This window comes from Pinus tabuliformis, chromosome 1_1, assembly GCF_031772625.1.
Source record: "Pinus tabuliformis cultivar Carrire ecotype Pingquan chromosome 1_1, CPIR1, whole genome shotgun sequence".
Lineage (NCBI taxonomy): Eukaryota > Viridiplantae > Streptophyta > Pinopsida > Pinales > Pinaceae > Pinus > Pinus tabuliformis.
The window spans coordinates 126,229,141-126,250,476 of NC_142297.1; the positions used below are offsets into that span (position 1 = coordinate 126,229,141).

The following is a 21,336-nucleotide window of genomic DNA, read 5'->3' on the forward strand; positions in this document are numbered from 1 at the left end:
GCAAGGAAGTATCCACTATTGCCTTAAATACGATAGGAAGAATGATGTCCACTTGATCGGATATACAGATTTCGACCAGGGAGGCAGTGAGCAAGATGGAAGGAGCACTACAGGAGGATGCTTTAGTTTGGGATCCTCCATGATCTCATGGATGAGAAAAAAGCAAGATACAGTTGCTTTGAGTGGCGCTAAGGCAAAGTATATTGCATCCTGTGAAGTAAGCACAGAAGCAGTTGGGTTGAGGAAGTTGCTATCTGACCTATTTGGAGGACCCATGGACCCTACAGTAATACATTGTGATAACACCAATTGTATTCAATTGTCTAAAGACCCAATGTTTCATGGAAAGACGAAGCATATCAACAACAAGTATCACTACATTCGGAAGCTAGTACAAGATGGTGTGTTGCAGCTACAATATATCTCCACCAATGAGCAGGTAGCTGACATATTGACAAAATCTCTTCCTAATAAGAAGCTTGTGTATTTGAGAAACAAGCTTGGTTTGGTTGATGTATCCTCCCTAGTTGAGAGGGAGAGATAGGCACATCATTCTTGTCTTCACTTGGGAAGACAAAATGGAGGATTGGGTAAGCATCTGGCATCCAATACTCTTTGAGGATGAGGTAGGGCATCCAAGATAAGAGTAGTCATGGATCGATATTCTTTGAGGACTAGCTATCCAAGATAAGAATAGTCCAAAGAAGGTCATACTCTGTGAACACCCAGGTGGGGTATGTACCTTGAGAGACAATGATGATGGTGTCTATAAATCATTGGTCTCGCCAGCATTGTGCTTTGATCTTGTGGAGAGATAGAGTTGTTAGTCAAGGCCTTGCTATATGACAATGCTGGTTGTTATGATGCTAAACAAATGGGTTACCAATCCGACTCTTCTTATGAGATCTCTTCAGATTGAGAATGTCCATGTACCATTTATGAATACCTCCCTAGTTAAGAGGGAGTGTTGAAAAATGTGTAACTAGGTTCGGTCTTCATAAATATGAAATGTACTTTTGATTCTTGTAAATTGTAAAATGAAAGAAAATTATTATTATTATTATTTTTGGAGCATGGGTTTCATGCTCAAGGTCTTTTATTTTATAGGTCAAACACCCATTGAGTGCTTCTAGAGTTTGTCTTAGGTCAAGAAGTCAAAAGAATCATTGTCATAAGTTGAAGACCCCTTCGGGCATATTGTAACTTGTAAAGAAAATTATTTTTGTGCTTAAAAGTGTCAAATTACCCTCCAAGATCCTGTCGGCTTGGCAGCTGGCAAGTCGGCTTGATTTAAGGAGCCACGTCCACCTTTGAGAGCCTATATAAAGGAGGAAACTCGACCTCCTTGGAGCACATTCATCTCTCACTCATTCAAGCGAAGGAAGAAGAGGAAGAAGGTGGCAAAGAAGGAAGAGGATGAAGAAGACTTGGTTTTGGGCTATTTCTCTCTCACATGTGCAAAAGAAGGCTAGGGTTTCTACAACAGATCTAGGGTTTTCCTCTATAAGTTCGATCTTGAAGAAGAGAAGGCAAGAAGATCAAGCGAAGGTCCCAAGAAGTCATCCTTAAGCTCCAGAAGTCAGAGAAAGCCAAGCAAAGGTCTAAGAAAGCCAAGTCAGAGAAAGCGAAGCGAAGGTCTAAGAAAGTCCCAGGAGGCTAAAACAAGTTCACATGTGTGGCAACAGCAACTGATGGAGGGCCAAAAATTTCAGGTCTGTAGTGGAGGCTGAAAATTCTGCAACTAGAGGTCGAAGTTGTGCTATTGGAAGAGATTTGACTAGGTTTGACTTGGACAAGGAAAGCAAATCATCTGGAAAGGTTGTACTTGGTCTTGGAGGGTATTGGTCTTGGTCTAAAGGTCTTGGAATTCGTCAATTAAAGAATCTATAAGGAAGATAAGGAATTTGCGGGTTTTCCTCTCAAGTGGAGAGGTTTTGGCCCTAGCTTGCAGCTTATATTCTATGTTCTTGTTCTTGTTTTTGGTAGTTGTTTGATGATACACATACATAATAATAATAAGAGAAGTTAATAAGTAAGATAAGTAAAAACACATCACAAGCAGTTATCAAAGTAAGAGAAATCACTCTAATTATTTCCCTTTAGATTTCTCAACAGACAGTATCTTGGCTTAAAGCATCTCTTTGCAATTGATATCTTGCAAGTTAATATTTCTTAATCTAACATTGATTTGTTTTGCAGGATTACTTGTTTTATCTCATTTGAGCAAGTGTTTATTATTTTGAAGCAATTATTAAGGCATTGGTTTTACATGCTTATCTTTTGAATGTGTTGATGATCATTGAGAATATCTTTTATTCCATATCTTGTATTGTTCATCATACTTGTTGAACTTGCTCATAATCTTGAAGTAGTCCAATTGACTTTAGGATCTCCTAGAAACTCATATCATTTTCATTTAACTTTTCATTAGGGACCACCCCCCTTAGCTTACCTAGGAGAGAGCTTTAACAGAGAGAGTTGGGAATAGGTGACAGCCCCATCTCTTAGTTTTGCCACCAAACCACACCTTGTGGGGTTAAGGGCTTTTTCTCACTAACTTAGGTGTGTGTGCTAGGCGGCAACAACAAGGTGAATGGCTTATATTCCTTGCTCTCTCTACAGTAGTATGAGTGCCCTAATTGTTGAACACACTCACTAAAAATGTTGATCATGTGTTAAAATTGGCAACTAGGGCCAAATTCCACCTTGGGACAGCCCATTTGATGGAGATGATGATTGCATTAAATTCCTCTTTTCAAGAGGACCAAAATTGATATAAAGATCATCTAATTTGGACAAGCAGAAGTGTGTTTTTGAATTTATGCCCACACATGTGCAAATTGTTTAGGTTGGCCACATCATCATGTAGGCTCATGAAGCCCAATGGACGTGACTCTTCACCCTCAACGACTTGTATAAATACAAGTGCCCTCTCACCTCATTTGGCATCATCATCACACACATTTCTTCTCTCTCCTTCTCTCATTGATTCATACAACGATTGGGCAGATCTTCTCTCTCTCACATGTGTGGCAGAATGACGATTTCTTGGGCAAATTGTAGGGCCAAATTTCAGAAATGTTGCAGAAGTTTGACCAGCGTTGGTCGAGCACTTTGACTCATCCTTTCACAACGATTTTTGTGGGAAATTTTCATTTTTGACAGGCCGTACAATTTGGCAGAGGAACCAAGAATCTCTGGGCACTTTGACCGCAAGGTTGACTGCGAGGTTGACCACAGACCTGACTGCAAGGTTGACCGCAGAGTTGACCACAAAGTTGACCAAGTTTGACCGCAGTTTTGAGAACTGTTTTGGGCTGAATTTGACCACCTTATCAGGCTGAATTTGACTGGGTTTGACCGAGCTTCAAGAGGATTGTTTGACTATTGCATTGACCATCTTTGACTTTTTGGTTAGGGTTGAGTTTGACTGCACTTGACTAAAGATTTGACAGGGTTATTTTGACTTTGATTTGGCAAGTCAATTTTGACTTTTGACTCTCTCTCTTTGTTGAACATTTGATATAATAATAAGAAGAATTGATCAAAGGGTTTTCCCAACATTCATCCGCCAAATCTGGTGTCCTCTAGTCTTCGCTTGTCTTTTGCATTTTATTTTATGTTCTATCTACAGTCACTGTCAATGTGATTTATGGTTAATGTGATTGCTATTGGAAAACTAAATTGAAAATGTCATTGGGTTGCTAAAGGAACAATGGGGTAACTGTGCTAAGCATAGAAAATACCATTGTTAACTAAAATTAACAACCTGTAATATTCTACAGAAATTTGCAATAGGGTTTCGTAGGGTACTAGGGTTTTGTTAATTTTTAGGGCTAGATTGTTCTCTATTGTAGATAATTGCAGTTTTAAACTTTTTCACATTACATACACCCCATACCATCATATCATCATTAGCAATTGTGTAGAGAGAACAATAACATCAACAATGTAGCAGAATAGTGAGGAACAATAGAAGAAAAACATACATAATAGAGACACCAAGATTTAGGTCAAAGACCAGGGCAAAACCCCACAAGGGGAAAAACCCAACCAAATTCTTCTTCTTAGATATTCATAAAATGTTACACTGAGATACACAGTACAAATATCATGAGACATAAGTCTTACATCACATTAGGCCACCTAGGGCCAAAGTTCAAACCTAGATCAGACATGATCCTCATAAGTCAATCATTGTAGATAGCATAGATCTTTGCCTCAAGTGGCAATGACAACATAGTCATAAGTATCATTGTCTTCAATGTCATATCACTGTCATATACAAGGACAAGTTCCATTGCCATACACTGATATTACCATAAACCATAAACCATCAACATGGTCCCTCATGGAGATCACAGAAGATTGGAAGGCTCACCTATTGGTGGAATACTCCAAAAACAATTTTTCCTGTGCACTAACGGATGGACTCATCTAAGATGACAGGTACAAGATAATCAATGAAATTATTTTCTATAAAGACAAGATATATTTGGTCCATGAATCCATGCTCAAGGAGAAGATTATGAAGGTTGAAAATGACACGCCATTAGCGGGACACCAAGGTTGCTTCAAAACTTACCAACAAATAAGGGAGAGCTTTTCATGGAAATATCTCAAAGATGATGTACTCAAATACATCAAGGAATGCATAACATGTCAACAAAATAAGGTCGAACACACGCATCCCGCAGGTTTACTCCATCCCTTACCAATTCTGGAACAAAAATGGGAAAGCATCTCAACGGACTTCATCACAAGACTACACAAAGCACAAGGAAAGGATTGCATCTACACCGTGGTTGACAGGTGATCTAAAATTCACTCTTTAGTGATCTCAGTTAAAGATTTATTGAATGAAGGTATTACAGACTCATGTGCTGGTGTGTGTCTATGTTATTTTAGGAAAAGGATCGATCAGATTGCAAAATACACAGACACTGGAAATATGGAAAACAGCAAGAGAAACACAGTAAGCAAATGCAGGAACACAACAAATTAATAAGGAGTTCACCCTATCCTCCAGGGCTACATCTCCGGTCCAGCTTTCAGTGGTGGCCTTCTTTTATTATGTCTTTTAACGCAGAGATTTACAATGAGGGGCTCAATCTGAGTCTCCTGAAACAGAATTTCTTGGCAGGGTGGTCCTTGAATTCCCCAAGCCACTAGAGTGCACAGACTCTTCTCCTTACCAGCTCTTGACCTCTCTGGTCTTCAATGGAAGGAGCCCAATGTGGTGCTCAATTCCTGACAGATCCTCTCAGGGATTGCTCGATGCTGCCTTGTGCTGCAGGTCAGCTCGGCTCTCTGTCTTCTGCTTCTTGCTTTACTGTCTCTTCTTTTGCTCTCGCTTTCTCTGTCTTCATTCTCCTCTCTCTGGTGTTCCATTCTCTGTCTGTTTATGGCTTAAAGCCACTCTGTCTCACGACTGCTCGCTTCCTCTTCTGTCCCTGTCGGATCCCCTGTTGTTGCTCGCTTGGAGTTCCCTGTCTCTGCGTCTTCATCAACGGCTCACAGGGAGTGGCCACTTGTCCTCTCACAAACTGCGCCAGCTCTTCCTCATCGGTTCGGTATTTCCATTACACCGTGGAATGAGTCATCCGCCACCTCAGCGGTCAAATCGGACCTCAAATCCCTATATATCGCGGCTTAATCCCCTGTCAATTCCCGTTCCTTCATCGGGCGCAATCTCAACCGTCAGATCTGGAGCCCTCAGATCCCACGTTATTTGCTCATTTCACGTGGTTGACTTGCTCGACCGTTAGTGCGCGATGAGCGGTGGTTTTCTCTCTCCTCCGCCTGCAATGCATCAGGCACTGAATGGAATCGCTCACTTTTCTTCAAATTCGCTTACGGCCCAAGGGTGCTCCCGATATATACTATCGGTTTTGGAGCGCGGGTCTCGCCTTCCGCCTTAAAGCTTCCCCACGGTTTTCCCGACTTCCATGTGACCGAGCGCTCGGGGCCTTTCCTTCTCGAGGGGTTTTGCCCAGCGATGCGCGATTAACGCTAATCGCGCATCAAAAATGGCCTCCTTTTCCCGATCTGGGCTTCCCAATGGCCAATTTTGCCTCCTGCGCAATCTCCATGGGCCTCGGTCAGCGCGCTTTGACCGAGGTCCTCGTCGTTCCTCGCTGGCTGCAAACTGCCACTGTCAGAGGTCTTCCTGATCGCTCTGTGTTCATAAATTTTGAAGTCTGTCCTATTTTGATACAGTCATGTCTCTCTGATTATTTTCATGGATCCAATTCGAATCAACAGGTTGACAAAAATTGCACATTTCTTCGCAATTCCAACTGATTATTCGGCCAAACAAGTAGCAAAATTGTTTTTCAAAGTATTCAGACTCCATGGACTACTTAAAAATATAGTCAGTGATCGGTGTTGCCACCTAATCCACACCTTCGGGTTACATGGAAGAAATATTTAATCCACTAAGTCTGGCCTTGGGGCAAGTCTCGAATCGAGTTGTTGTCACTAAATCTCGAATCCTTCATCTAGGCTAACTCCTAATGAAGCTAAGGGGGTAGTCCCTAAAACAACCAAGGTTGATTAAGCTATAGTAAACAAGAAATTAATCTAGCACTTAATTTGATTACATAAGAGTATATTAACCATCAAAATACGTATTAAAGTTAGACAAGCACATAACGACAGAAATTAAATACAAGATAGACTAATGCCCACAGTAAATGCTTGTTGCTCTAAAATAAATCCAGCAAATGAAATTGTGGCCCAATGTTGTAATGTTGTAGAAATGTTGTGTAGAGGGTTCTTGGTAAATTTTACTAAGTTGATTTCACTTGGAATTATTAGTTAAATGAGTGCAAAATGGAGAAGCAAGTATGTGACCCATGTGATTGCGAGAAAATAAATCTAATCTAATGTGTGTTTCATCTTTCACCTTTATCCTTCGAATTGAGTAGAGAAGGTCATGAGGAGATCCAACAAGAGAAAGCTTAGCTTCAATGAGTACTCCCCTGATTTCACAAGTTGATAGTTGCAAGGAGATCCAACAAGAAGAGGCTTAGCTCACTTTCCTGATTTCACAAGTCAATAGTTTATTTTCCCCCAAAATTACAATAAGGATTAAGAGGTTTTCCCTAGTTAAACTAATCCAACCAACAAATCCTCTCTGATCATGCGCAAGGATCAAGCTCCCCTTGCAATGGCTAAGAGCATAACAGAAGTTGGAGGGGAGAGGGTTTGTTACTTTTGTAAAAATTAAATCTAATTTAAAACATTAAGAAATCTAATCTACTAAAATGAAATAAATCTACTCCAATGTTTTGCGGTGCAAGGTTAATTTTAAGTCAAATAAAAACACTCCGTGAAAAGGAGACAAAGACACAAGAGGCCCCTGCTCAGTAGGGGGAATGGGATTCTTAGGAGACTCTCCTAGCTCCCTCAAGATTACAATGATTGTTATGGGTATCCCTTATGAATAAAAGGAAGATAGTGGTTTACAAAGTTTTTTTTTTTGTAAGCTAAGGAGGGACCACTCTTTTCCATTACTTCGAATTGAAACCATTACATTTTCATGGTGGCCTCAACCCGCCCCAAGGCGAAACCGGGTCTGTTGGCCACCTTAAGTTTTTGACAGCCATCCAAAAACAAAAAATACTAATTCTTCTTGTCCATGCTATGTAAACTAAACATTCAAAAAGATTACTACTGTTTCTTGTTTGCATTCTAAACTGAAAATAGAAACTAAGGTTATCCAACCGCTTTCAAAAAACTTTAGACAGCATATACATATCTTCAGTTATTAATCCGCCATGCCTTCCTGCTGCTCCTCTTCTTTCTTTATGCCCGGGTTGATCTCCTTTATCTGTTGTTGTATCTCTTCCAGTTTTTTATCCTGCATTATCAGAGTGACCTGAATGTTCTGCATTTCTTTCTTCAAATTTGGAATTCCCTGAGACAATTCTGCCATCTCCATGGCCACTTGTTCCATAGCCTTAGCCAACAGCCTTTTCATGACCCAGTATACATGCAAGGCCTGTTTATACAGGGTCATGCGTCCTCTCGTGTTCCCTGGATCCGGGAGGAGGTATTCCCAATCTTCCATTTCTGATCCTGATTGCCCCTGGGTCGCCTCTTCTTCCAGTTGCTGAATTATCCTTCTGATGTCCTTATTGGTGTTCTCACAGTAGGCTTGCTCCGCAAACTGTATCTTCTTCTTCAGTGTTTTCCTGTATTTTCTTGCTGGTGCTGGTGCATGCTCTTCCCGTTTTCCTTCCGACCATCCTCTCCCTCTGCTGCGTTGTCCTCGTCCCCGTCCTGCTCTTCCTCTGTTCCTGTAATTTCCCCTGCCTCCCCGACTCTTCATGCCCGAGGTGCTGCCGAAGTCACCTCCCTCCTCTCGCCCTTTGCTACTCCTGTCTCCATGCTCCCTGTCCTCCTGCATTTTATCCTTCGTTGACCCCACGTCCTTCCAAATCTTCTTTCGCGGTTGCTCCACTCTATCCTGATCCGAGTCAAACATTTCCACTTCATCTTCAGTATCGTCCTGAACAGTCAGATACTCCTCTGCCGTTTCTCCATCCTCGATTCCTTTCCCTTTCTTTTCCTGGCTTCTCCGTCCTCTGTTGTCTTCGCCCTCGTCGTTTCTCATTCTCCTCCTCGTTGCCATTCGGTTCTTCCCTCCTGTGTTGCCTGCTTGCCTTCTCAGTCTCCTCTGCCTTTCTATTACCCTGTCCCGAGCTTTCACCACCCTACCTCTTCGCAATTCCTCTGCAAATTCATTTAACGTTCTCCTCTCTTTGTCTCGCCTTCCTTCTTTATGATGTCTCCTCCGCCAATTCTCCTTTTCTCTCCTCGCCCGCTTCACCTGCCACCTGCCGATTTCATCACCGCCCACCTCCTTTCGTCCTTCTTCTGTACAGTCATTCCCACGTCCAATCCCTGCTGCATTATCTCTACCAACTTCTTCCTTCATTACCTCATCGCCGTCCCTCCTCGATATGATATCTTTCCTGGTGATCCCTCTGTCCATCTTCATCATTACCTGACTAACTTTTGCCTCGTCATCCTCCCTTACCTGATCTGTATTGATTATCCTGATCGTCGTCATTATCACCCCGATCGGGGGTCTCTGGGTGTCTTTTTTATTGAGTTGCGGATTCATTATGGTCTTGAGTGATTATGGTGGTGAGTTCATCCCATCCCGGTTTATTCCTTATTGTTGGCCAGCTGTTGTCGATCTTTTCCTCCTGTTCTTTACTCCCCCAGTTTGCAAGGTAGTCTGCAGCCTTGTTTCCTTTCCTCCTGACGTGATTAATGATTTTGTATTCTATTCTCTTTAATAATTCAGCCAAGTCTTGGACGATCCCAGCCGTCCTCCAGCTTCTAGCTACTTGCTCCCAGTCTTTCCCGTTGTTGAGTTTTCGTAACATTTCTACTGCTATCTGTGAGTCGCCTTCTATTTCCAAATTCGTGTAGCCATTCCTTACTGCTATCCTTAGACCTTGATACACAGCCCACAGTTCTGCTTCATTGTTGGTCATTTCGCCTCCCCATTCCGCATACACCCATCTTGTGTGTTTCTCACTATCTCTAAAGATGCCCCCAAAGCCTGCCGGCCCTGGGTTTCCTTTGGAAGCCCCGTCAAAATTCAACTTAATGAAATTTTTCCATAGTGGTTTACAAAGTTACAATGGTTATAATAATCTCTTTTTTACAGAGAGGGATGTTATAGGTTCTTTCCAGCTACTTGAATGCTCCAATTTGACAAAATTGGGTGGCACCTCCCCTTGTATTTTCAAGGACCTGCAAAAAAACAGCTAGTAAAATGTGGTGAAAGATGCCCCAAAACACTTGGAACACCAGAAATTGTTAGTGCAAAATGCTCAAAAAATTTCAAGTGAAATGCTAGGAAAATAAAGTAAAATTTCTACTCTACAACAACCAAGAGAAACCAAATCTAATTAGCTTTTCTTGGCTTATTTTTGTTGCTGTTAGGTCAGCAACAAGATAAGCCTTTAATTTGCTAGATTTAACAATAATAGCTCATAGAAGAGAACCAAGAATCTCTGAGAAATTTTCTGTAGTTTGTATGTGAGAAGAGAATGAGAGAAGTGGGGTCTTTAGAGCAATTGGAGACACTTGATGCTTGGTGGGAATAGAGCTTCTTTTGTGTTGAAGAATGATGAACACTCCAACCAAGGAGAATCCAACCTTCAAACTTGAGGCACTTGCAACTTCATAAGATCTTGCCAAGAGAGTAGTTAAGATGGGTGAAGGTTTGCATATGGAAATTGAATAAACATTGCAATCAAACTAGAAGCATATGCAAATTTCAATTCCAAAATACAAAACTATCAAAAAGACAAACAAACAACCAAGATTGTTTGTCTTTTCCTATGGGCAGCAATGCCCTTATAAGGCCTAAAGTAACAAATAATTTCGAAGTAAGTGCAATATAAACAATTATACCTCCAACAGGATCCAAGCAACCACACAAAAATCAACACACCATGTAGCCTCCAAAGCCTTTTATTATTCAAAATGATAGAGCGATACAATAGCAACAAAACTTCCCCAATCTCATCCACACTCCTAGACTAGCTTGCACAAGAGGCAAGAGCTTCCATTTATAAGAAAAAGAGGGAGAAGATACCAAGAATGTGATGAGAATCCCAAGAAATTGATGATCCCAAGAGAGACATGTGTATCCTCCAAGTGTAGTGTGTACTAATGAGAGGGATGCGAGTTGTCAAGAGGAGGGTGTGAATTCCACAAGAGAGAACCCATCCACACTCCACCCAACTCGGAGTCACTTGCCCTTCAATTCGTGCCATCTTGAGTCCTAACTCAACCTCCCAATCCATGAGCTTTAATAAGAGCCAACTCATCCCTCAATTTGTGGGCTAACTCATGTCCAACTCGCCCTCCAAGTGAGCTAACTCAGCGCTTCACTTGGCCTCCAACTCAACCTCCCACTTGGCCTTTAACTCGGCATCTCTCATGAGCTAACTTGGCCTCCAAGTGATTGTGATTCTTAGTTTAACAAGAAACATGTTTCTGGCATGTTTCCTTTTAGATATCATTTTTTGGGATTCAAATGCGTTAAGAAAGTCATTCATCTATGACCATTTCCATGAGAGGTAGTCATAACTGACTAATTTCTCATGATTTTTGAATAGTCCACTTAGCACTCATTGCATCGGGTGATGCTCACAGGGGTGAAGAAGTGGGATTGAAACTAGTGAAATGAATCACATAGCGTTAATAATCACTTCCGGGGCTTGCACCCAGTAACCAAGACTTCCCGGGAGGTCACCCATCCCAGATTGCCTCTAGCTCAAGCGCGCTTAACTGTGGAGTTTTCCCCACAATCAAGCACACTTAGCTTGCTACCCCATTTGCAAAACCTTAGCAAGTATTGTACCTCATTAAACATTCAAGTAGAGCTCCCTCCACTCTTATGTATTTAAGTATTGGGGGTATTTCGCAGTGCATGATATTTTCAACTGCGTTAAGAAAGTCATTCATCTATGACCATTTCCATGAGAGGTAGTCGTAACTGACTAATTTCTCATGATTTTTGAATAGTCCACTTAGCACTCATTACATCGGGTGATGCTCACATGGGTGAAGAAGTGGGATTGAAACTAGTGAAATGAATCACATAGCGTCAATCATCACTTCCGAGGCTTGCACCCAATAACCAGGACTTCCCAAGAGGTCACCCATCCCAGATCACCTCTGGTTCAAGCGCACTTAACTGTGGAGTTTTCCCCACAATCAAGCCCACTTAGCTTGCTACCCCATTTGTGAAACCTTAGCAAGTATTATGCCTCATGAACCATTCAAGTAGAGCTCCCTTCACTCTTATGTATTTAAGTATTGAGGGTATTTCGCGGTGCATTATATTTTCAACTGCGTTAAGAAAGTCATTCATCTATGACCATTTCCATGAGAGGTAGTCGTAACTGACTAATTTCTCATGATTTTTGAATAGTCCACTTAGCACTCATTGCATCAGGTGATGCTCACAGGGGTGAAGAAGTGGGATTGAAACTAGTGAAATGAATCACATAGCGTCAATCATCACTTCCGGGGCTTGCACCACCCGGTAACCAGGACTTCCCGTAAGGTCACCCATCCCAGATCGCCTCTGGCTCAAGTGCGCTTAACTGTGGAGTTTTCCCCACAATCAAGCCCACTTAGCTTGCTACCCCATTTGCAAAAACTTAGCAAGTATTGTGCCTCATGAACCATTCAAGTAGAGCTTCCTTCACTCTTATGTATTTAAGTATGGAGGGTATTTCGCAGTGCATTATATTTTCAACTGCGTTAAGAAAGTCATTCATCTATGACCATTTCCATGAGAGATAGTCGTAATTGACTAATTTCTCATGGTTTTTGAATAGTCCACTTAGCACTCATTGCATTGGGTGATGCTCAGAGGGGTGAAGAAGAGGGATTGAAACTAGTGAAATGAATCACATAGCGTCAATCATCACTTCCGGGGCTTGCACCCAGTAACCAGGACTTCCTGGGAGATCACCCATCCCAAATCGCCTCTGGCTCAAGCACGCTTAACTGTGGAGTTTTCCCCACAATCAAGCCCACTTAGCTTGCTACCCCATTTGCAAAACCTTAGCAAGTATTGTGCCTCATGAACGATTCAAGTAGAGCTCCCTTCACTCTTATGTATTTAAGTATTGAGGGTATTTCGCAGTGCATTATATTTTCAACTGCGTTAAGAGAGTCATTCATCTATGACCATTTCCATGAGAAGTAGTCGTAACTGACTAATTTCTCATGATTTTTGAATAGTCCACTTAGCACTCATTGCATCGGGTGATGCTCACAGGGGTGAAGAAGTGGGATTGAAACTAGTGAAATGAATCACATAGCGTCAATCATCACTTCCGGGGCTTGCACCCAGTAACCAGGACTTCCCGGGAGGTCACCCATCCCAAATCGCCTCTGGCTCAAGCACGCTTAACTGTGGAGTTTTCCCCACAATCAAGCCCACTTAGCTTGCTACCCCATTTGCAAAACCTTAGCAAGTATTGTGCCTCGCGAACCATTCAAGTAAAGCTCCCTTCACTCTTATGTATTTAAGTATTGAGGGTATTTCGCAGTGCATTATATTTTCAACTGCGTTAAGAAAGTCATTCATCTATGACCATTTCAATGAGAGGTAGTCGTAACTGACCAATTTCTCATTATTTTTGAATAGTCCACTTAGCACTCATTGCATCAGGTGATGCTCACAAGGGTGAAGATGTGGGATTGAAACTAATGAAATGAATCACATAGCGTCAATCATCACTTTTGGGGCTTGCACCACCCAGTAACCAGGACTTCTCGAGAGGTCACCCATCCCAGATCGCCTCTAGCTCAAGCGCGCTTAACTGTGGAGTTTTCCCCACAATCAAGCCCACTTAGCTTGCTACCCCACTAGTTCCAATCCCACTTCTTCACCCCTGTGAGCATCACTCGATGTAATGAGTGCTAAGTGGACTATTCAAAAATCATGAGAAATTAGTCAGTTATGACTACCTCTCATGGAAATGGTCATAGATGAATGACTTTCTTAACGCAGTTGAATCCCAAAAAATGATATCTAATATAATGCACTGCAAAATACCCTCAATACTTAAATGTTTCTTTTTATTTAATATCCTGATTTTTTTGTGTATTTATCCTCACCTTTAGAGTAAAAATGAAGAAAAATTAATATTTTCCACCCAAAAGTGGGTACTAAGGTTATGTTAGTACTCTAAGGATAAAAAATGAGTATCTACATGCCATACAAAACTTCCTGGTACCACTTTTTTATTTGTTACATAAATCTTAGTTAAAAAATCTCGTTTTGCAATAATTTTTATTATTAAAAAATCCTATAAAAACCTAATGCAATTCTGCGAGACTCAAGATAAAGCCTAGCATGGTTATATACATTGACTCTAGACTTAGAAAACACACTCAAGACCTAGTTATTAAAACGCACTCCGACTTTGAAGGATGTGAGTGACAAAACTCAATTAATTATTTATCGCTAAAAAACAAAAATAATTAATTAAGTGGAAAGACCATTGGATGATGTAGTCCTCCTTTATTTGCTAGGTACAACCTAGCAGGTAACAATCAAAATGGAAATTTTATGGGTGCATTTTGGCAAGAACTCTTCAGGGTAGTGGGAACAGAATTGACCCCTGGTGCTAGCTACCACCATGAGACAGATGGTTAGACAGAGATCGTGAATAAGTGGATTGAGGGATACTTACATAACTATGTGATTGATCAGCAAAAGGCATGGATCAAGTGGTTGTACCTCGCGGAGCATTGTTACAACACCACTTGTCATTTGTCTATTGGGATGACCCCATTCAGAACACTCTACAGCTATGAAGCCCCATCTTTCATTGATTTTCCATTCAAAGATAGCAAGGCCCCATTAGCTAAAGATTGGATACAAGAAAGTTAGGACATTCTCAAGATACTCAAACATGTAGGCCGCCCAAAACCAACAAAGGATGTATGCAAACCAGCACCGAACAAAAACACAGTTTTGAGGTAGAAGATCTCATTTTCTTGAGATTGCAACCATATAGACAATCTACATTCAAGAAAAGCGGTGCAGAAAAGTTGAAGCTGAGATTTTATGGACCTTACAAAGTTCTTTGACAGATCAACGAGGTGGCCTATGAGCTAGAGTTGCCAAGAGAAAGCAAAATTCACAATGTTTTCCATGTATCATGTCTCAAGAAGGTCGTCAGGCAGCAGGTCACTACTTCCATCGAGCTGCCCCCTTTGGATGAAGAAGGACAACTGGAGCTAATTCCGAAAGCAATCATGCCAGTACGAGAAAAAATGTTGAGGGGCAGAGTGATTTTATAATATTTTATTAGATGGAAAAAACTACCCAGAGAAGACGCAACATGGGAACGAGAGCAAATTTTGCAGCACCCAAATTTGCAATTGCTTAAGGGCAAGCAATTTTAGGAAGCGGGGATTGTAATGTCCTCTTCCAATTAATTGGTCAGAGGAGGATGAAGTAGCTTATCTAACCCCATAGGCTATAGTCTTTAATAAAGGAGGAAAACCCAATTATCCAATGTTTGGGGCAACATTGGGTAAGTTTTGGGGTAGTTGGGGTAAAAAACCCAAATTAGGGGTGCACTTGCAACCCCTCACACTATAGAGAACCACATGAGGAAATATATAAATAGAGGAAAGTTCGAATCATTTTAGCATCATCAAATTTGGATTGAATACTTTTGTGTTTTTTAGCTGAAGCTCTGAGGGTTCAGACCCCTTCTCCTTGTCTAGTTTCAGTGGAGGTGATCCCACTGTAGCTAGTCTTTGATTTTGGTGGTGAAAGATTCCACCCTAGTCAGAGATTTCTCTACATCCATTCTGTTGATTTGGCACCTTGAAGAAGCTCTATGTTTAGCTAAAGGATTCGGTCTGGTCTTGGACAGTAGGAATTGATCAGCAGCTTTGTTTGAAGGACAGATCTGAGGTTAGAAAAGGTACAGTTGTGGCTTGTCCCGGTCATAAACTAGCAGCGAAGGATCCAGTTTACAGCTGAAGTTTGTTCTAAAAACAAGAGATAGTATTCGGCCCTCCTAGGGATACGGTTAGACACAAAAGGGTAGCCCAATCTATTCAAGAACAAGATCAGGAAGCATCACAGACAATTTATGGGCAGCAAGGTAATTCTGCTGTGTGGTTTCAGGAGATTGATGCATACCCCAATTGAACTAGTCGCTCGCTCCATTTAGGACTGCGACCAACCCTAAGTCAAGGGACCGAACCATACTATGGCTCGGCCATCAGTCCACAAAGGATTTTGGCAATCAACAACTATAGTATCAATTCTGCGGATAGTCATTAGGGGCCTCTCAGATCCTGTGCAGTAAGCCTTACTTAGCATAGTAGTTATAAATAGCTGTAGCATACTTGGGTACTTGATATAGCATAGCTATAGACTGTACTGGTTACGAATCTGTTCATCAGCATTGTTGCAAGGATTAATTGTTGGATACACTCACTGTCATTGGGCAGTCAGCCCTAAAGTAATGTGCTCTGATTAAAGTATTAAATTACTGGGGAAGATCTTGTTTTCAATGTATACATAAGTATACATAAAAGATATTTACTGTGGAATGAATGTTTGTTGTATGAATGTGTATTGACTTCTATTGCACTTGAAAAGTAGTAACCCTAGCCAATTTTAGAAACCCTAAGGGCAAAAAAAATTCCTTGGGATATTACAAAATACCTAAATAGTAAATACAAACAAGCATAAGCACTTGATTGCAAAATGAATAAAGTACCTTTTGATCGGAAGCCCACCTTCGTCAATGTGCTCTTGCCGGATGGTTGAGAAAGTATATGACAGACTGACGCTGGTGGCAAAGATAAAATGGCACTTCATCAACTCGTGGTGGCTGTCAAGGGCTGCATGGCTGGACAGCTGGATGTGAAGAACAAGAGACAAGTTTTCTCCTATAGGGTCGCCCACTTTGGTGGGTCACAGGGCATACAAAGGAACAGCATGTATATACCAACTATCCTAACTTAAATTCCACTTTCCAAACTCTAAATCTAACAGCAGGTTCCTCTTCTATGTGCGCATAAGGGTATTCCTCAATTGCAACAACTACACCACTAGCTAGTGGACTACCATGCCCATGAGTCTAATAATGAGATGTTTGATGATGAGCTTGATGATTGTTGATCCAGATTTTTCTTGCAATGAGATCCTAATTTATGAAAGCTAATAGTTATTTTGCTCATGATCGCTGATGTGATTGTTATTTATGTAATCTATAAAAGCTACAGATCGAGTCTTTCTTTTGTATTATGATTTATCATTTGTGTTGGTTAATAACTTCTTTGTCAAAAGTTAATATTTTTAATGCCTCAAAGACATACTTACATACAAGCTTCCTGAAATCATCCGATCGATCTGCCTCGACATGTTCATAGAATATGTCAAACGTGAAGAGGGTATTTAGATTTGGACTGAATTGAGTAGGCAAAAATATAAGAAATATGTCCTATCTTATTTGAAACTGATGGAGTTTTCAAACTCTAGTATGAATATCATTCCATTTTATACGAGGTGCATTATTGCAATAATTCAATTTGCATCACCTGCAAATGACAGTGTGGAACTTTTGATGTGACGAGTGACCAAATAACGATACCGTAAGTTCTGATATCCTATAATTTAAATACAGTACCTGCAAGGCTGTACTCCGAATTTTCTCATCAGGTTGCGGAAAAGCAGCTACACTTGCAAGGTAATCAGTAGCGACGGTACCACAACCCACCTGATGAAAAATAGAGAAAATTATACAAACAACTGACTTTGAAACGAAGAAATCGTTCAAAACCAAGACACGGAAGAAAAGTAAATAAATAAATAGACAATTTGACGTGAAACCATGAATTCATGCAATCTAAAGAGGACCCAAAATCTGAAGCCATAAATTTATTAAATGAAGGAAATGCCCAAAATCTGAAACCATAAATTTATTCAAATCTAAAACGGGTCCAATATCTGAAACCATGCATTCATTCAATCTAGAGAAGACCCAGAATACTGTAAATCAATTTTAACCTCAAAAAAAAAAAAAAATTGTTTCAGCATTGGACTTAATTTGGTGCATACCACAATGCGTTGCTCTGGCAGTAGAGGGAGGCTAACGGAAGAGTTATTCATCCCGGCTCTGTGACAATTAAATGTTAGCAACAGCGAAAGAAGCCTGTGGATCCTATTCCAAACAAATATTTTAGAAATGTATGGTTTTCGTACCTTGGAAAAATTTTGGCCCTTGACAGCTTCGAATATACTTTGAATTTTCGGTGTTTAGGGATATTGAAGGGGGCAGATGAGCGAAATGAATGCTTCGAAGAGGAATAAGGAGAAGGGGATGTCAAAGGGCATTTGCAACAAAACGGCGAGTAAAGGGATGAAAAGAGAAACATTTTGCACAGGAAAGGAGAATGTGTCTCGGGGGATTCGCTGTTCATTGCTCGTGGAAAAAGACGTGGTTTTCTGATAAGATTATTCGTGTTTGCAAGAAAGGGGCCATACAAGCAAGGCTCGGCGTCTCCCTGTGGAGACAAATTAGTTTGGGGTGGTACTGTTCGAGGTTTAGGAGAACACCGGTTACAATGTCGCATTATTATTTTGAATTAAGTTAGTATAGAAGAAATTATTTTAACGTTTACAAGGTTAAAGATAGTTTATGGGACAGGTTGTTTCTTTATCTGTTTGATGTGTTCAACTCTTTTCTGTGAAGCTTCAAAATAAATGCTCTCAGTTTCTCGACAAACCCCTCGCTAAATAGATTATCCCAAGAGCTAGCTGCCAGCATATCTGCATAATTTTCTCTATTGTCTTTGAAGGCCTCACATTCTAAAATGAAATGTTTCTTTGTTTCCACTTTTCCAGAAGAACAAAAAATGCATACTATTTCCTCCTACACTTCTTTTGCCTTTTCTAGCGTCCTGTTTCACAACGAAATTGATGAGAATTAGTCCTTAACTAAACAATAAGAATTTTGGCTCTTCAAGAGATATTGGCCTCTATGTATGCTTTTGGTTGATGACTATGAGTAGGATTAAACACTTCAATATAGTACTTTTTCTTTCTTCCTAGCTCCTTATCCCAGCTAAGCTTCTGGAACTTTTCCATAACAAAAGCTTTTATTTCATTGTTGTTTATGGGACACGCATTCAAGCAAATACCCCATTTACTAAACCATTTGTTATTTTGTTGCATCCAAGTATTTTTTCTCTTGCACAATCTATCATTAAAGACAACCTTGGGCCATCTACCCTCTTCCATTTGCTCAATTTTTTTTAAATACCTTATGACTCGCCCCATAGCAATTGCTTCAATAGGAGAAATCCCTATTTCACTTAACAATATAGCATAAGGAACTGCACTTTTAATCTTGAATTTGTTTGTAATCAAACGCTTCTGAATTTTCTCAATTTGTCTCCACTGCATGTCGGATGTACTGTTGGCCCATAGTTCACAACCATAGAGAATCACCGAAATCACTAGAAGCCCCAAAAGAGATTGAGTGATTTTCCAGTCCCATAACTCTGCCTCTCTACACATATTTTGAAAAGCATAAAATGCTTTCCAACCCCCCAAAGTTCTTTTCTTTCTACAACCATTCCAGTTTAGATTTTTGTTGAAGTCAATTTCGAGATATTTGTAATCCGCAACTTCTTCCAAAATGTTGCCTTCAAAGTAGAACTTATGTTGGTTATGTTTTCTTTTTTAGAGAAAACCACTACTTTCGTTTTGTTGATATTGACTTGCATCCGCACACTTTTACAAAAATGCTTAAGGGATAGTAAGTGCTCTTGCAAACTAAGAGCCGATTTAGCAAGCATAATAAGGTCATCTGCATACAAAAGAAGCCTTATAACAAACTTGTCCAAATAGATACTATCACCCCCTTGTGAATTTAACCACTCTTCAAGCTTGTCGATATATAAACCAAAAAGGGTAGGAGACAGTGGGCAACCTTGCTTGCCCCCGATATCGCTTCTGAAACTTTCAGAAATGCCTACTGAAGTTCTAATTTGACTTTCTCCTCTTCATATAGCCTATGCACAGTTGCTCTCAAATGTTTAGGAACCCCAAGTTCCTCCATTCTGTACCAAAGCTTATCCCTAGGAACCGAGTCAAACGCTTTTCTGAAATCTACAAAGCAACAAAAGACTTCTTCATTTTTCTCCCAAACTTTTTCAATGATGTGCCTTAAAGTTATACAATGATCAACTATTGAATGTTTAGGTCTAAAACTTGCTTGCCCTTTAGCACACTTATCTCTTTCTTCTGCCGAGTTGCTAATTTTGTTTTCTAGCATGCTTCCAAATAGCTTTGCAAACAAAGGGTTTATCATGATGGTCCTATAATTGGAGGGATTATTGACGTCGCCGCTCTTGAAAATAGGTATTGCCAAACTAGTTGTCCAATCTGTGGGGAGCCCCTGTTGTATGATGTTGTTGAAAATTTTTGTAATGTGAGGTGCAAGAATTTTTTAGCCCCACTTTAGATATTATGCTTGGAGTTCAGCTAAGTATTTTGCTTTTCCAACACCCAACTTCTTGATACCCATCTCTACCTCTTGCACCGTGAAGAGTTCAATATCAGTATTGACAAAGGGGGAAGGGTCACCCTTGGGATCATGCTCATAGAGTTGTCTTGCATAGTCAAACCATTTAGAAGCTATAATATTATTTACAGTTTGTATCTTTTTCAGTTGGAGCTCCTTCTAAAATAATTTGGGATTATTTTTCCCAAGGAAGATTAGTTCTTCCCTCCTTGAAACCATGAAATCAGCATTTTTCTTGCTTAATAACTACTTGTAAGCTTCGAGCTTTATGTTATCCTTGTTTGACTCTTTCCACATTCTCCTTGCCTTTTTGCATTCCTCATCAAACCAAGCATTAACCGAAAAGCAATTTGTTTCAAACTTCTTAATTTTTTGCTCTTTCGCACTTTGCAAGTGCACATTGAATTAAATGTATTAATTCATGACTATGAAGGTTGTGAATTGTGATTTTATCCTTCTCGAAGAGCCTCTCTAGCATCATTTTGAAGGTATTACAATTTTATAGGGACAAAAGAATTCTGCCCTGTGGAAGGTTTTGCTAGACATGCTGAATTTTTTACTCTAAATGGTTATTTCCAGACCAAGAGGAACATAAATAAATTGGCTTGTGATCTGATTTTAAGTCCCACAGTTGATCTCCAATCAAGACTTCCTCCATTTTCTCACACAAATCATGTGAGAAAATTACATAATCTACTACACTTGCTCCATTGTAAGTATTGCAAGTGAAATTACCAGACTTTGCCCATCTCGTCAAGCCATTACAAATGATTAAATCAAAGGCCCCACATAAAGTAAGCAATTGTTCACCAAAGAGATTGTAGCCCTTGTCCTCTAAAATTCTTTCCCGCTTATGATTACTCTCTTCTGTAAGCCAAATAGGGTCACAATCATCTTTATAACAAAGAATGCTAGCTTGCTCACTTGCAGTCCTAGCATTGAAATCACCCACTATAAGGACTTCACCTAGCTGCGAATAAGTTGCAATATCCGCTTTTTAACGCTGCAAATGAGATGAATACTTTTGAGATAAGATTTATGGATCCTATCATTATGTTGTTAACTAAATAGTTATAAATATTAGTGAATAATGTATTAAAAAATAAAAATAATGGTTTGTAGAGAGGTGCTCTTGGTAAGAGATATTGTAATGTCTTCATTTTGTAAGAGATGTTGTAATGTAATGTCTAAAGGTTTTGACTAGATCAAAATTAATTTA

At 40.2% G+C, this 21,336-nt stretch overlaps 1 protein-coding gene across 3 annotated transcripts in view; it reads right to left on the reverse strand.

Annotated features, from left to right (window-relative positions):
* Positions 1-18,124, reverse strand: part of LOC149211967 (pfkB-like carbohydrate kinase family protein) — a 269,333-nt gene extending 251,209 nt beyond the window's left edge. The window contains exons 1-3 of one of the 3 annotated variants that reach the window (XR_016250733.1): positions 17,792-18,123; positions 17,648-17,705; positions 17,217-17,306 (exon numbers count right to left, since the gene is read on the reverse strand). Coding sequence is in view for 2 of the 3 variants with exons in the window: in XM_089391633.1 (XP_089247759.1) it covers positions 17,217-17,306; positions 17,648-17,705; positions 17,792-18,009 (366 nt within the window). In the remaining variant the exon portion in view is untranslated. Of the gene's footprint in view, positions 1-17,216; positions 17,307-17,647; positions 17,706-17,791 lie in introns of all 3 variants that reach the window. The other 2 variants (XM_089391633.1, XM_089391632.1) reach the window with 2 other exon arrangements.
* Between the last annotated feature and the right edge of the window lie 3,212 nt (positions 18,125-21,336).